The 17885-nt window shown below is 38.0% G+C and overlaps 1 protein-coding gene across 4 annotated transcripts in view; it reads right to left on the minus strand.

Moving 5' to 3' along the window:
- Positions 1 to 10862: 10862 nt before the first annotated feature.
- Positions 10863 to 17885, minus strand: part of LOC150076977 (solute carrier organic anion transporter family member 4A1-like) — a 150743-nt gene continuing 143720 nt past the window's right edge. For all 4 annotated transcript variants that reach the window (XM_090386542.1, XM_090386544.1, XM_090386543.1 and 1 more), the window contains 2 exons: positions 16221 to 16285; positions 10863 to 12062 (listed from right to left, as the gene is read on the minus strand). In XM_090386542.1, the coding sequence (XP_090242668.1) occupies positions 11650 to 12062; positions 16221 to 16285 (478 nt within the window). In that variant the 3' untranslated portion in view covers positions 10863 to 11649. The remainder of the gene's footprint in view (positions 12063 to 16220; positions 16286 to 17885) is intronic.

Below are 17885 nucleotides of genomic sequence, written 5' to 3' on the forward strand. Positions count from 1 at the left end.
GTCTTCATTAACTTTTCAGTGACTGACGAGAAAACAGTTGATGTAAAAGGCCTAAAGGGCGGAAAATTATATCTCGCACCCAGGCGACAAACACCCTTGGCATGCCCATGATGAGCGGAAGTAATTTTTAATTAATTTTAGTTTGGAAAAGCTTCTTTCGTAAGGAGCTATAGATACATATACTGCTAAAAAGAACTTTAAACATAATAATATAAAATTTGGTAGAGATTTCGAAAAATTACACTTTATAATAAACTGTACAAATTAGAAAGCTGTCCAATGTTTTGCTTCCTCAACAGTTATCTCTGCAGCTTGTGTCTTCTTAGTCGGCCAATTTCAAATTATTATTATTATTAGCCACATAGTGCAAGGAAGCCTGAAGCTCATGCTGCACCAGCCAAAAAAAAAAAATAATAATTCCCGAGTTACCCTGAGAGAGAGAGAGTCAAAATTAGAAGGAAATCACCAAGAAATAGAAGAATGATGATATCCAGCTCAGGACCCTGGATGTGGCAAGCCCATACTCACCAGATGTGAGTCCCTGGGGATAGATACAATTCCTTCATGACGAAATACATGAAGAAAGTTTTTGGCAGCTTTGAAATATGCATTTCATATTCTTCTTTCTTCGCCAAACCGAATTATACAGTTGAATAATGGCAAACGGTGAAATAATTTCGTCCATCGCTTTTGAAGGAACCTCCAATTCTCGACGAAATCTATCCAGGCGTTCATACATCGTTCATTTTAATTCTTCTTGAAGTGACAGTCCAGCATCCTTCGTCATTTCTCCTGGCATTTGTTTTTTTATCTTTATTCTTCTTCTTCTTTCCATTGAAATGCCAATTTCCTCACAAATTGTAGCTGCGAATTGAAGAGCACTTCTACAGTTTTATTTCTTCCTTCATTAATAATTTTAAGATTTGTAACCTTACATTTTTCCAGGCTTTTGTGTAAAGTTAACTTCTTGTAGAATTTCGTGCCAGAAAGAAAGATAACTTAGAAAAGAAAAATCACATGTGGGTGATAATAACATTTCGGCGGTGCCTCTGGTATCTATATTCTCTGGAGGTTCACAGAATGTAAGTTATTTTTTCAAATTTCATTTTGACCATATTTACAGATTCATAATGTGCACTCCACCTTGTCTGTGCAAGTCTTTTTACAGGCATTCCTGTATGTTTCTTTATTATTATTATTATTATTATTTCCCAACGGTGTGGAGAGACTGTAAAGAAAGAATAAAGGTTTTCCAAAGTTCCAAAGAAAGTTATGCATGACGAAACGCTTGCAAATGAATGCACTCTGCATAAATTCAACGAGTGGTTTTCACAGGGCGCAAACAATGCTTTAGGATTAATTTCCTTGGTTTTAGATTGGACCCCACTATGGATGCCACACTGTCGTGACCTTGATCACTGCACAGATTTATATCCAGTCCATCCTTTTCTAAATTATTCAAAGTTTATTCTGTGAGTTCGGCAGTGGTCTTTCCAACAATGGGAAGAAGCCTAAAAATGACTCCATGACTTCAACCTTGTCACCTACGATGTGAACATATCTAGTTACCTCAAATAGAATTCCAAAATATTTAGCTTGTTTTATATTATCGACTACTATTTTTTCTCTCACATAATTTTCTAAAATGTTAATAAACTCATTTTGAATCTCTGGCGAGGAATATGAAGGTTTTTTTCTTATCAGATGAATGTTCAATTCTTAAAATGTTCTCTCAAACGGGGTCATATTTTTTAAATTTTTTCTACCATTTCTCTAAAATTTCCTTTATTTGTAGAAAATATGGATTCATCACGTCCACGAAAAGGAAGATTCTGACGAGCCAGAAATTATATTACAATAAAAGCCGATATAAAACATCTCTCTCCTTCTTTATCCAGTACCGTCTGATGAATGTGGTCAACAACATTCATCAGAAATCTGTGGGTTTAATTTCCACCAAGTTTTAAATCCCGTGATAAAGTTGGATTTTTCGATTCCTTTGTTCTCCAATGAAAACAATTTGCAGAAAAAACAAAATAAATTTCCTGATGATGGTGAATAAACCATACATGTTCTTAAAATTTTTTTCTCCATTTGGCAGTGTCTTTTATAACCAGGAAGTTGTTAGCTGTTGACATTTCCCTTTAATTTGTTCTTGTGCTCTTTCAACATTGTCAAAAGGTGCATCCTTATTTTGAAAATATTCACTGCTTTTCTTATAAAATAAATTCTCAAGTTATCTGATAGTGGGATAGGCGAAAAGTGACATGGGAATACTTTAAAAATAAGTTTATTTCCTCTTCCTTTCAGAATCTTCTCTCTGCTCGTGTATTTTCACTAGTGGATGAAGACTTTCTGTTAGATCCTCTTGAGAAGATGACTCTTGTACTTGCTCTTCTGATTTATCATACTGAATACCTATTTCACTAGGTGTTGAAGGTGTAACATACCGGGTGGTTATAAAATAAGTTTCACTATTCAAGAGACCTGAGTGTCAAAACAGTTAGAGTTAGCGCTGTCGAGAAAATCTGTGGGTATGCCATTTAGGGTATGGGGAAGTGATTTTTAGAAGAAAAAAAATTAGTTCAAATTTCCGCCACCAGGGAAAACGACGCTGCACATGCGTAAAAGTTAGTCCTTTATTCCAAGACACGCTGCTTATGCAAATTACATCCTGTTAGATAAAAGCAGAAAGGCCAACACCACCATCAATAACCATTATGGCTATTACAAAAAAGGAATGTGCACTTTTAGTAAAACTGTTCTACCAGAATAATAGTAACACTAATGCAACACTACATGAATATCGGAAACTTAAAGGTTTGCGTAAAGGACCTTTGACATTGTCAGTGGGGGCTTTGAGAAATTTGAAGCAATTGGGGAGTTAGGTGTAATTCTGGGCAGGGGACGACCACGTATTGGAATGGAGGTAGCGGTGGTTGCAGTGGTCAGAATGCGAAACACTACCAGTCAGTAGTGCCTGCCAAAGGTGTGTCAAGAGACTTGAACCTTCTCTGGTCTACTGTACATAAAGTGCTTTGAATAATTTTATGCTGATTCCCGTACAAGATTCACATAGTGCAAGAATTCCCATGTCTTGTGATCAGCAACAATGAATAGATTTTGCTCTATGATTTCTGGCTCGTATGAAACTTGACGATACATGGGCTCGAATGGTCTTGTGGTCTGAGGAGGGATATTTCACTCTTCGTGGGGCTGTCAATGCACAAAACTGCCGAATATGGGGAACTTCTCATCCATCTGTTGTGCATGAAAGACCACTACAAGTCCAAATGTTACAGTATGGTGTGGATTCACAAAAGAGTTTATAATCAGACCATTTTTCTTTGAAGAGTCTACACCTCAAGGTCCCATAAGGTGTACAGTAACTAGTGCACAGTACTGGGCTCTTCTAGCGATCACATTATTCCCGCTCTGCAAGAAAGGCAATGCTTGGAGGCTGTAGTGTTCATGCAAGATAGTGCCCCTCCCCACATTGGTTGACAAGTGAAGGAACTGCTCCATCCAACATTTGGGCATGATCGCATCATTTCTAGAGACTTTCGGCAGTTTTGGCCAGCCTGATCAAACATTGCAATACAAAGATCGCTTTAAAAATTTGAGATTACAGAGGCCATGCAAGGTCCCCCCTATGGTGAGGCCTGAGGCTAGTGCCTCATGTGCCTGTTCATAAGTATGGCCCTGTGAAGGAAGGTATCAAAACAAGGTTTAAATTGATGGTTTATATGATCAATTGTTAAGTTTACAGAAAGCACAATTTGCATTTTTCTTAAATAAATCTATATGTTTGTGACCATTGGTCTACATCAAGGTCACAGTTATCAATCAGCTTTATTGCAAAGTTTACCATATTTGGCATTGACATTCACACATGAGGAGTTATTCGGCGAGGGGAATGCCAGAGGTGTAGTAGTAGTAGTAGTGGCACATGATGCAAGAAAGCAAGTGTAGGAGCTTATGCAGCATCAGGCAAAAAAAAAAAAAAAAATCACACCATTCCCTCCAAATGCCTGTCCAGTTCCTCCTTAAATTTATTTAACCTATCAACATCCACGACAGATGGAAGTTTGTTCCAGCAATTAACCACCCGCTGGCTAAAGGCAAATTTCCGCACATCTATTCTACATCTGTCCTTTCTTAATTTGAACTTATGTCCCCGTAGGTTCGTAATCTGAACAAGTGGAAGGATCCCATCAGAATTCAGCATGCTCAACCCATTCAAGGCCTTATAGACCTCAATCAGATCACCGCGCAGGTGCCTAGTCTCCAGCCACTGCAATTTGCAGAACTTAAGCCTCTCTTGGTAAGAGAATCCCTTCATTCCCCTCACCAATCGTGTTGCTCTTCTCTGTACACGCTCAAGCAAATCTACATCCTTCCTAAAATGCGGCCTCCAGACCTGTACGCAGTACTCAAGGCGTGGCCTGACCATTGCCTTATACAGAGGGACAATCACCTCCTTTTCCCTGCTAGCAAAATTCCTATATATCATTGACAAAACCCCATGACCTGCCCTAGCAGCCTGTCTGCATTGCTCAGAAAACTTCATATCTGACTGCACAATTACTCCCAGGTCTTTTTCATTTTCTACCACCTTAAGTGTAGTACCACACAGTTGGTACGTTTCTCTGGGGTTACTTCTACCCATATGCAGTACTTTGCATTTGTCAAGGTTGAACTTCAGTTGCCACTTCTTAGCCCATCTGCCCAAATTATCTAGATCCTGTTGCAGTAGCACACTGCCATTACTGTCATTAACAACCCTGCCAACCTTTGTGTCATCTGCAAACTTCGACATTAAGCCTGATATACCTTCATCAATATCATTGATAAATACACAAAACAACAGTGGACCCAACACCGAACCCTGTGGGACTCCACTAATAACATTAGTCCATGAAGAGCAGCACCCATTGATTACCACCCTCTGTCTTCTCCCACTTAACCATCCTTTTATCCATTGTAGCAACTTACCCTTAATACCATTCTGCTCCAATTTGTACAGTAGTCTTCCATGCGCAACAGTGTCAAAAGCTTTCCTGAAATCCAAGTATATGATATCAAAATTACTTTTTGCATCCAGTTCCTTTGTAACAACATCATAATAACCAATCAAATTTGTCAGACAAGACTTTCCCTTAACAAACCCATGCTGTGTTTGAATTATTGCTGCAGTCTTGTCTAGATGATCCTGCAATGCATCTTTAACCAGTGACTCCATTATTTTACCTGGAACAGAAGTTAAACTAACTGGTCTGTAATTACTCGTGTCACCGTTCGATCCACCTTTGTGAATTGGGGACACATTTGCACATCTCCAGTCCATGGGAACCTCCCCTGAGTCCAAGGATGCTCTCATAATTATGGCTAAGGGTTTCCTTAGTTGCTTTGCCGCCTCCTTTAAAATAACTGGATAGATCCCATCCACCCCAGGTGCCTTTCTTATGTTTAACTTCAACAATTACTCCTCCACTTTGCTCTCAGTTATTACAAAATCATTAAGCACACTGCTACAATTTGATAACCTTCTGGCATTTTCAAACCTTAATAACTCCTCATGTGTGAATGTAGATGCAAAATACTCATTCAGTTTGTTTGCTATCTGAGCAGGATCATCAACAGTCGAACCATCGATGTCAAGTGGACCAATCATATTCATCCCCTTCCTTTTAGAGTTTATATAAGTAAAGAAATCCTTGCTGTTTTTCTTAGCATCTTTTGCCAAAGATTTCTCGTAATCCGCCTTCGCCTGCCGAACCTCCTTTGTGACCTGATTACAGACTAGCTTATATCTGCCACAGGCTTCTGCGTCACCTGATAATTTATATGCATCCCATGCATTTTTCTTCTCTGTCACGAGTCTCATTAGTTCATTTGATAACCATTTAGGCCTAAACCTTGAACGATATTTCTTAATCGGTATATAAAGTCTAGTAGCTTCCACGATTAATTCCTTGAATGCTTCCCACTTAGAATTCTGTTGGTAACATCGTCAGTTGATCCCACTGTACAGAATTTAAAAACTGTCTGAGACCACTGTACTCCCCTTTACGGAAGCAAAAACCCTTTCCTTTACCCCTGACGGTAGTTACCTCTTTGAGTAAATCCCACTTCAGCACACTGTGATCACTGCCACCTAGTGGTTCCTTTATCTGCAAATTCTTAATACACGAATGATCACTGCTGATAACCAGATCAAGAGTGTTACTTTCTCTGGTTGCCTCTCGAACATGCTGCTGCAGAAAACAATCATCCAATAAATCCACAAAAGTCTGACTAGTGTGTGAGTGACCAACCCACAAGTTCCAGTCAATATCTGGGAAGTTAAAATCCCCCATTATAAGACATTCTGATTTACTGGCCCACTCTATTTCTCTGTACAATTGTTCATTGTACTCATTCAACTCTGGCAGTAAGCTAGAGAAGCTTGTAATAACTGAGAGTAAAGTGAAGGAGAAATTGTTGAAGATAAACACAAGAAAGGCACCTGGGGTGGATGGGATCTATCCAGTTATATTAAAGGAGGCAGCAAAGGAAGTAAGCAAACCCTTAACCATAATTATGACAGCTTCCTTGGACTCAGGGGAGATACCCATGGACTGGAGATGTGCAAATGTGATCCCAATTCACAAAGGAGGATCAAAGGCTGACACAAGTAATTATAGACCTGTGAGTTTAACTTCTGTTCCCGGAAAATTAATGGAGGCACTGGTTAAAGAAGCACTGCAGGATCATCTAGACAAGACTTCAGTTATAGCTCGGACACAGCATGGATTTGTTAAGGGGAAGTCTTGCCTGACCAATTTGATTGGATACTATGATGCAGTCACAAAAGAACTGGATGCAGGGAATAACTTTGATATTATATACTTGGATCTTAGAAAGGCTTTTGATACTGTTGCACATGGAAGACTGCTGCACAAATTGGAGCAGTGTGGCATTGAAGGCAAATTGCTTCTATGGATAAAGGGGTGGTTGAGGGGGAGAAGACAGAGAGTGGTAATCAATGGACACTGCTCATCGTGGACTAATGTTATTAGTGGAGTCCCTCAGGGTTCAGTATTGGGTCCATTATTGTTTTCTGTATTTATAAATGATATTGATGATGGTATATCAAGCTTAATGTCCAAGTTTGCAGACGATACGAAGGTTGGCAGGGTTGTCAAGGACACTACTGACACTATGCTGCTGCAACAGGATCTTGGAAAGGTTGAGCAGATGGGCTGAGAGGTGGAAAATGAAGTTTAACATTGACAAATGTAAAGTACTACATATGGGAAACAGCAACCCCAGAGCAAAGTATCAACTCTGTGGTACTACACTGACAGTGATAGAGAATGAAAGGGACCTGGGGGGGTGGTTGTGCAGGCAGATACGAAGTTCTCTGAGCAGTGCAGATGGGCTGCTAGAGTAGCTCATGGTGTATTGTCAATGATATATAGGAATTTTTCTAGCAGGGATAAGGAGGTGATTATTCCCTTGTATAAGGCAATGGTCAGGCCACACCTAGAGTACTGTATACAGGCCTAGACGCCTCATTTCAAGAAGGATGTAGAGCTGCTGGAACAAGTACAGAGAAGGGCAACAAGATTAGTGAATGGAACAAAGGGGTGCTCTTACGAAGAAAGGCTTAAGTTTTGCAAATTGCAGTGTCTGGAGACTAGGCACCAGCGAGGTGATCTGATAGAGGTGTATAAAACCTTGAATGGTTTGAGCATGCTCAATGCCGATGGGATTCTTCCTCTTGCTCAGAATAATCACCTGAGAGGGCATAAATTCAAATTGAGGAAAGACAGATGTAGGATAGACGTGAGGAAATTTGCCTTTAGCCAGCGGGTGGTTGGTTGGTGGAATAGACTTCCATCCCTTGTCGTGGAAGTTGATAGCCTAAATAAGTTTAAGGCTCAGCTGGACAGGTATTTCGAACGAACAGAGGGGTGAAGTGGAAGTGGTTATTTTTTATTTATTTTTTTTTTTATTTTTTTGGCTGATGCTGCATAAGCTTGCTTTCTTGCATCAAATGCCTCTACTAATGCTAATATAATGTTAAAATTTTACCAGTTCAGCCAGGCCTGCAGCTAGTTTAGGTGTGTCAAAGGTTGGCTGCTGGAACTCTGATGCCAATAAATTTCTCAGGAGGCCATGATCTGGACAGAAAGATGGAATATTGACCTTGTTTAAGATAAGCATTTATGTATAAACAAAAATATTAAACACAAAATGAGGGTTGAAATATTCAGGTTCCCAGGGTGTATATACACGTTAAAAAAAAAAAAAAAAAAAAAAAAGTATGCATATTTTACAGGGCCCCCTAGCCAAGTGGTCAGAAGTGGGAGTGCCATAGCACATGCTCTTTGAGTAGACCAGGTTCAAGCCCCTGACTGCTAAATACAGTCAATCTACCAATTCGCACTGGCCCAGCGTAGCAGATTTCCCTCAATGTGGATCGTTGAGGCTTCCATCCTGCAATCGATTGATAATGGCTGCACTTTATGCATATTTTACACATTTCAGAGTCTCTAATGCATTGTTTCACTCAGTTTCAAAGGTTTGTGTATCTTTTCTTGGAATAGACTGAATATTTGGTAAATTTCTGATATACAAAATAAGACTGCAAAAGTCACTGGATTGTTTAATCGAAGCACACGATAAACTTAAGACCACAGGACATCAGTATACTCTATCTGTAAATTGCATATATTCTTGGCACTTTGCAGAGTGGTGTAGCATTTTGTCTCCTACAAAATGCTACACCACTAAGTAATTAAACCCTGATTAAGACTGACTAATTAGTGCTGAGTGGAAAATCTTTATACAGAATTCCATTAGCTGTCGAGAAGCACAACTTAAACAAACAAACAATGTAAAAGGAAACAATGTACAGGTTTTTTGAGAAAAGCTTGATGCAATCAGGACTGAAATACTTGCTGCTATCAAGATTTCTCACTTTTGTTCTTGAATTTTCCCGAATATTCCTAAATTTCATGAATACAACATCAAAATATAACACAACTTAAAACTATAGTAATTAAAATCATGATGTACAAAACAGGACATATTCCAGCCTCTGCTGAATAAAATTGGTTGCTGTTTTGCCCAAGATGGAGGATATTAGCATTAGTAGTGGCATATGATGCAAGAAAGCAAGCTTATACAGCACCAGCCAAAAAAACCCCTCCCATTCACCTCTATTCGCTCCAAACGTTTGTCCAGTTCTTTCTTGAATTTATTTAAACTATCAATTTCTACGACAGATGGAAGTTTGTTCCAGCAATCAACCACTCGCTGGCTAAAGGAAAATTTACGCATTTATTCTGCAACTGTCTTTCCTCAATTTGAATTTATGCCCCCTCAAGTGCATAGCCTGAGTGAGAAGAAGAATCCCATCAGGATTGAGCTTGCTCAAACCATTCAAAGCCTTAAACACCTCAATCAGATCACCTCACAGGTGCCTAGTCTCCAGATGCTGCAATTTGCAGAACTTAAGCCTTTCTTGGTAAGAGCACCCTTTGTTCCCATCACCAATCTTGTTGGCCTTCTCCGTACTCATTCCAGCAGCTATACAGCCTTCCTAAAATGAGGCCTCCAGACCTGTATACAAGGTGTGCCTGACCATTGCCTTATGTAAAGAGATAATTGCCTCCTTATCCTGAGGATAACCACCTTATTAAATGCTGACATACTGGAATTAAAAAATGTTTCTGACTTCATATTTTGTCCTAGTTGAAATAATTAAAATTTATTAATTGTTTAAACCATTTCATAAAATTTTAAACAATGAAAATTAAGCAAGATTTTTGCATTCAAGTTTTTAATAAACTAAATTAGCTAATAACCCATCATAAAATGATGCCCCTACCATAACATGTCACCAAAATGGTGGTGGCAATCACAGCTCTGATCCTCCCATTATTATGTACCTAAACACTATGTATAAATATAGTGCAAGTCTGAGTACCTAAACACTTCAAGTCACATCACATAACAGCAACACAATACCAAGGACAATACTTGAACATGGAGACTGCACTGTAAGAATAAAATTCCGTTTTAACAAAATGTATATTTTTAAGCTTAAATATTTTTTATTCAGAGTATTAGTAAAAGTATTCTATAGAACATTTAATGTACCATCACAACGGATATTGCAAGGCCTAAACAGCATTACTAAGTTTTGTCAAACTAATAAATTTTGCCTACCAGTAACCTTGTGTAGTGAAAATATAAACATAATTGTGTGGAAATATGCATTACTCATAGTTTGACAGTGCTTCTAGAAGAAAAATTTCACTTTTAGTGTGACAGTTCTTAGCTTCATATACATTATATTTATTGTACTTGAAATATTAAAAATAAATAAATTTCTCTGTTTATATTCGAGGATGACCACATAAGGTCAGAGGAGTTTACAAAATAGAAAGGATACGAGAACATTACTGTATTTAATAGCCATGCAGTTTTGAATCAGTCACTCAAAGTGCATATACTTCTGTACCATTATGCTTGACTTGGCTACGGTAGCCTGAAGAAAGCTAGTGAAAGAATAGAAGGAACTAAATAGTTGGCAGTATGAACTTTTGGGGCTTAATTGCATAATTTTTTATATAATAAAATTAAAATTTCCACTGAATAATTCATACAAACTTCGTACAATGATGACGAAAATGTTTTATTTTACATCTCACTTTGCCACATCACATTTCATTTACATTAAATACATTTGTAAAGTATTTGTACAAAAGTCTTTATATATTTTAGGACATTTTTTTCTTCAATAAGTGGGCTTTCACTTAAGAATACATAAAATGTGCTCCAGCATTAGAAATATATATATATTTTACAGAAGTAAAGGAGGCAGCATTTTGATTATTACAAACTGAAATTTACATTAACTTTGTCTTTTCTGTTAGGATTTCTTATTTAAGAATCCTTGTAAAAATCTTTAAACAAGTAATGCCATAGTATTAGAATACAAACATTTCATCAGCTGTTTCACAAATGATATCATCCAAACCAATTTCAGTGACACAGTTTGTCACAGGATGCTCAGTAGTGTACACAGAATCACAAAACTTGTAATGTTACATAAAGTTTAATTTTAATAATGGCAGCTGTTTTATTTGTCAGTGGATGGAGATTCTAGAACAAAGTCAAAGTGGCAAATCTCTGTCTCTCTCGTGCGTGCGTGCGTGTGTGTGTCATTTTTCCTCTCTTCCCCCACTTGCATAATGTTTCCTGTGATAAGCATCTTTCACGACCTTATAAGTTTTATGACCATTTATGATAAAAAAATCTAAAGAATATGACAATAAATCACATTTCTGCAATTTTAAATTACTAAATTAAGTTAAGATTTAGTTCTTACCTTAACAAGAAAACTTTTATGTATAGTTTCTGAATACAAAAATAAATCAGCTATACCACTTATATATACATATTACATTTCAAACATGATCAAAGATCACCTGGTTCTGATATAAATTATCTTTGGCATGCATTCCTCTTCAAAAATGCACTGCTTCTGTGTCACAAATGCCACAACATCAGCCATCTTGAAAGCATTCCAAAAAATATAGCTTTCGACAAATTTCAAAGCTAAGAGTTTGTCCATAAAAATCTTTTACCACTTCACTGAGTTCTTACACTTCCAGCAGATATAACAAACACAGAACTGTTATCACCTTCTGAATAATGGGCAGTGGAACGATTAGTCCTTGAATCATTTACATCAACCGAACATCTGGTTAACACAACCCCATTAGATGGGGTGCCAGGAACTACCCCTTGTCCATATTTTAAAGAAGATATGGGATCACAACTAAAGCCATTAGACTTTGTTTCAGGTGGTTTATAGAGGAACCATGCTAGAAAGAAGAAACTGGTAGTTACTGCTTTCACACTGGTCATAATTATAAGCATATTAGTATTCAGAAGTTTGTTATCATAAAAGAGACAAGACCCATTATTGCTACAGGAGTGTTGCCACAGTTTGCAACTCACATCTATAATGGCACCAAATAAGATTGGTGCAGGAATTGTTCCTATATGAAAAAATAAAATAAAATAACATATTTTACACATACAGAAAATAAAATATGCAAATTGTCAAATATAGTGCAAAAAATATGAGCAATTTTTTTGTCTTTCATTAGTGGCCTCACTAATTAATTAATGAAATATTTATCAATTACAATCAGTGGACTTCACTGCAGTTTCTTCTTATATTGGAAATTGTAGACAAAATGATGTTATTCCTAAAGTTCTGTGTATACAATTAGGCATACCTAGGTTATGAATATACCCTTCAGAGAGCTTATCAGAAATTGTACTTATATTCATACTAGCAAATGGTGATGAGTTCCAGTACCGATCAGTGCATATTTAGTTTGTAAAAACATTATGTACATTACTTGCTTAAGGGTTCTTTATATTCTTTCCATATACCTCTGCTCTAAGCTGTATGATGGTTTGGCAGGCTAAAATAGAGATAAGCATATACTCTATTATCTTTTAACATGCTCTTTAGAAAACATGATCAAGTAACCCTGGAGGCTAAGGAGAGTTCTTAATATCAGCAAAGGTACTCAGCATATTTGTGTGGTACTTGGGTTGCTAGAATACATGAATGGCAAAAACATGACTCACAAAAATCATCAAATGCGCACACACACTTTACCTAGTACAATGTAAGGAGTGAAATTCCTGCGATTTTCACATTCAGCTTATTGGGATACATTAATGAAAATTAATGCACCAATAAGATGAATGAGGGAAAAATTGAGAGAAATCTTGCTTTAGCTCTCTCTTCAGTCTTCCAAAGCTTTTCTCTCAGAAGCAACTTCTGGATAATTCAACATAACTGCCTTTGGCACTATTTCCCCTCCAGTACTCAGTAATTCGGGTCTAACTTAATCTGCACCTGCTACTGCCACCTTTCCATACTTGATATTTTCTGTGATCATTTATACCTCAAAAACAGAAATATTAGTTTGACATCACATGCTGCAAAGGTAATTTTGAAAATAATGAACATAAGATTTTTGTAATGCTGGGACACAAGGAGATATTGATTGGTGTGACAACTGACTGAGTTTTCTATGTTGTCAAGCTATGGGTGTAAATGACTCTTTCAGTGGTACAGTCATTATTAAAGTCCCAACAGCACATTTCTTGAAAGTATGCAGAACAATCTTTTCTGCATATGTTGCCTTATTGCCACTTACTGGTTTAATTACTTTTCTAGCCTCCTGATATGAGATGTTCAATCTTAAGTCTTATTTCTTTTTCTTCCTTCCACCTCTGGTAAGCTCGAAAGTATGCAAGGGGCTTTCCTTGGCAATTAATACAGGTGGGTTTTGCAGCTTTATATGAGGTAATTTCATGGTCCTTTGCACCACATTGAGAACAGACAAGGGCACCACAGCAGGCCATTTGTGAATGTCCATATTTCTGGCACTTGAACCACCTTAATGGGTTTGGAACACATGGATGTTCTGTGCAGATCAGATAACAAGCTTTAATCTCTTTAGGAAATACTGGCATATTAAAAGTAAAGATGAGGTTTCTAGTCAGGAACAGATTTCGTCCTTATGTACAAAAATTCACTTTGCAGCTGTCACTCCTTGCGATTTTAGTTCTGAACAGATCTCTTCAGGCACTTCAAGAAAACCATTCAGAGAACATGCCTCAGGATAAGTTTAGTGTCTTGTGGAGTGTTACCATAATTGGCATTCCTCCAATGGAGGCGGATCGGGGAAGCTGTTCTGAGTGTTTCTAGCAGGGGCAGGCCGTCCTGAGGGTGCAAGGGGTGCACTGCACCCAGGCTCCAAAGTTCAAGGAGTACCTGAAAACCTGAAACTTACATACACACTTTAAAAAAAAAATTTAAGAGGGGCTCCAAATTTCAATTGGCACCCGAGCACCAAATACCCTAGGAAATGCCCCTGGTTTCTAGCACTTAGTTTCAACAAGGATATCCCCAAATTGCAGTCATCTTACAGATTTCAGGGAGTCTGCCAACCTTTCCAAAACCTTCTGAATATAGATGGGTGACATTTTCCCTATAGATTACTCTCTGGTGGAATGAGTATCAGATATCAGACTTGATATAGCTTCAGTCCTGGGCTTCTTTACTGAAGTAGTGGGTTTTTTTTTTTTTTTTTTTTGATTTGGTAGTTGTTGGCGCATCGGCTTCTGTGGCCATATTGCACCTCCCAAGGTTTTTGCAGTACTTTGATCCAAGCCCGAGGCGGGAATCGAACCCGCGACCTTTGGGTTGCCGGGCAGGTACTTTACCCACTCGGCTAGCCCGGTCGGCTTGAAGTAGTGGTGTCTTTATCCATGTCATTATTAACTGGTAGAGACCATGTTGGGACTCGAGAAGAAAAGCTCAGATTATCAAGATTCAATTTAGTTTTATTTTGGTTCAGTGCCCCTGCTCCCCACAGAACCAAAATGGGACACCCACTACCCAACAAGCAATAAATGCCCTTGGCAGTGGGATGCCAAGGGTATCCAGACACTAGACCTGCACTGCCACCAGCCCAAATCCTGTCCCTCAAGGAGCATGGCATTGACCCAGTTGACCCTTGCAGGCTAACCACTAGCCGATTGATCCTGGCTGAGCCATCCAGGACCACCCATCTTGTCAAAGCAGGGGCTAAAGTGGTGTGTTAGAGATGGGGATCCCCAACTATCAGGATCCTCCTTTCTGAGTTTCCACAGGTCACAATGTATAGCAAACATGCCAGATTCCTATAATTTTAGCCTGGAACCTAGGCTATAGACATTGGATCCCAGTGATGCAAATCTGGAGAACCAACTGCATTACTGAGAGGTCCTCTCACTGTGTACAAGTGCCTACATCAAGGAGGACATTGCCAGGGAAAAGAGAAAAATCCAAAAGTCAATCTAAAATTACTCATATCATTTTTAATCAAATAACATCAAGAAGCCAAATCTGTTATTCATTAAAAGCTAAAAGCTCAGTTATTCAATTCATTATAAACTTTAGTGGCTCTGAGGTTTTAATGAATAATAGATCTGCCTTTTTGCTGATGTTATTCAATTAAAAATGATATTAGTAACTTTAGGTTGACTCATGGATAACATCATTTCTAAAGTGAGCATATCCTAAGCTCTATCACTGGAGGGACAAGAATGTCCCCAAACAGTAAAGACAGTACTTGTTTACAATACACTGAAACCAAAAACAACAGAAAACGTGAAAGATGAGAAATGCTAACAAAACCTGTTGTTACAAAGAATCTGACAGATTGTGTTCACATAAAATTCAGAGTAAACAACAACTGTTCACTTGCAATATTACTCAAGTAAAACTGTCTATATTTAGGAAAAGAGCATTAAGATTATTTGGGGACACAAAAGGGTATTATTACCAAGAAACACTGGGGAACTTAAATTGCAGCATCTGGAAATTAGATGTCTGCACGACCCAACTGGACCAATTAAAGCTTTAAAACAGGGATCGGCAACCTTTTTTGAGTGAAGAGCCATTTTTGATCTAATAAATAAAAAAGAATCCGAAGAGCCGCACCTCAGCTCAAGCTGGGATGAGGAGGGGATGGAAGATGTTCGATTAAAAAAATATTTTTGGAAATATTATTTATTAATACTGAACAAAATGTAACAAACATCCAGTTAGGTACGAATTAATGTGACTTTTGCTGCTGAACTTCTTGAGAGAGTCTCCCAACATCAGGTGAATATGCTGTAATATTCATCGTTAAACATGCTGAGAGACTCTTATTGTTCAGACGGTTTCTTGATTTATTTTTAATATAGTTCATGTTCAAAAATAGTTGCTCACAGAAATACATTGCTTGTCATACATGTGGGCTAAAAGTTAAAGAGCCGCAGCTACATGTTCAAAGAGCCGCAGGTTGCCAACCCCTGCTTTAAAAGGATTGCGTAAACTAAAAGCTGATGACATTTTAACTCTTTCTCTGATAATATATACATGCCATAAATTTAAACTGAAGATCATGGTAAGTAGAAGAGCATAAAAATAACAATGCAATCCATTTTCTATAAAAGCATGTGATCAGAATAATTTGAAATCATTTGCAATTTTATATCATTCATTTTGTACCATACTTTTATTTCAGTAATTAAAAAAAAAAAAAAAATGGGGAAAGGATTATATCTGACGAAATCATCCAGAAATGATCCAAACGTACCAAGTACTCTTACAGCAATCCACTGTATACCAAGGGCAAAGGACTTCTGAGACTCTGCCACACACCTGAAAGTAATAATAAACTGCTATTCATTATGATTACTCTAATAACTTTGTTTAAAATGTCACATATATAAAATTTCTGCTTTATATCATTTTGAATACAAATTGAACTGGGTAATGAATTGGTCCATTTTGAATTGGATAATGTACATCATTATCCAATTCATGTATGTGGTCATCCACTTCACACAATTCAATCACCAGTTTGAGTGCATCATTCTGCAGACCACCTGTACAGAGAAGTGACCAGGGAGGAATTCCATCTCGATCTGGCAGAAGTGCCAGAGAGTACTGGAACCCTAGATGACTCTGCAATATAGGAAGGCAGTGCGGCCCAGATTCAGGACATGCTTTCAATTGCAGATGTGCGATTTCTTTGTTTTAGAATGCTTTGTGTCGTCCATTTGAAGTTCTTATTTCATACGGTGATCAGTAGCTGCACGTAACATGCCATAGGCGCCTCCGTAGCCGGGTGGGCAGGAGTAGCAGTGTGTAGCACACTGCTTCTGGATTAGACTGGGGTTTGAGCCCATCACCACCAAATACGGAGGATGCAGAAAGGTCAGGGAATGACCACGCATATCCCAGAGCAATATGGCTTTAGTTGCTAATGCTCTTAAAAACCAAATAACAACAATAACAGTAACATGCCATATACAACTCCAGTAAATTACCTTGAGTAGAACAGCAATTGTTTTTTAAACCAAGTCTGCTTGCCATCTGAGCAAGCATTCTTGCTTTCTGAGATTAGGAAGGACACAGAGCTGATGGAATGAGTACAGAGAAGGTTAACGAGATTGAGCAACAATTAATGATGTCACCAACAGATTGTCAGATTGTAAGGGGGGATAAAGAGAATATTATTATTCATGTGGAGACTAACGATATTAAGCACACATGATCTGATGATTTGTTAGACAAATATAGGATCATGCTGAAGAAATGGCACGAGTTAGGTCACAATGTCTATGTGTCTGCATTTCTGCCCAGCCATGATAGGAGGGATTATATGCTGAAAGCCTTGTGGATTAACTTAAGACTTTAACTCTGCAAGGCTTTTGGGGGGCATTTTTTTTTTTTTTTTTTTTTAAAATCAGCTTGGCCCACACTTGTAGGTAGAAGGAATCAGTTTTGTAGAGATGGGATACATTTAAACAAAGGTGGTGCAAGGATTTTTGTCAGTATTATTGAGAATACCTTAAAGGTTCCGGGAAACTGCTAGTTTTGGGGGACAAAGGTAATACAGATACGCATTTATCTGATAATATTGGTCAAAGTAATGCTTGCACATACCTTAAGAGTTCTTGTTTGTTACCACAACAGAACATATTAGCAAGATGTTCTTAGGGCAGAAATGTTTCAAATGAGCAGGTAGCTAATGCCAGGGAAGCGAGCTTAAATAACTCTTTAAGGGATGTGTCAGGGTAGTTAACTATATAAGAACACTGTCTTAATTGTTTATACAGTAATGTCAGAAGTGTTGTCAATAAAATGAGTGAATTTGAACTGCTGGTTAGGAAAAGTAACGCTGACATAATAGAGCTTACAGAAACAGAGTACCACCCATAAATAGGGGATGAGTTTCAGTATGGTATGTACAACA

This window comes from Mastigoproctus giganteus, chromosome 12, assembly GCF_048544385.1.
Source record: "Mastigoproctus giganteus isolate SK-2022 chromosome 12, ASM4854438v1, whole genome shotgun sequence".
Classification (NCBI taxonomy): domain Eukaryota; kingdom Metazoa; phylum Arthropoda; class Arachnida; order Uropygi; family Thelyphonidae; genus Mastigoproctus; species Mastigoproctus giganteus.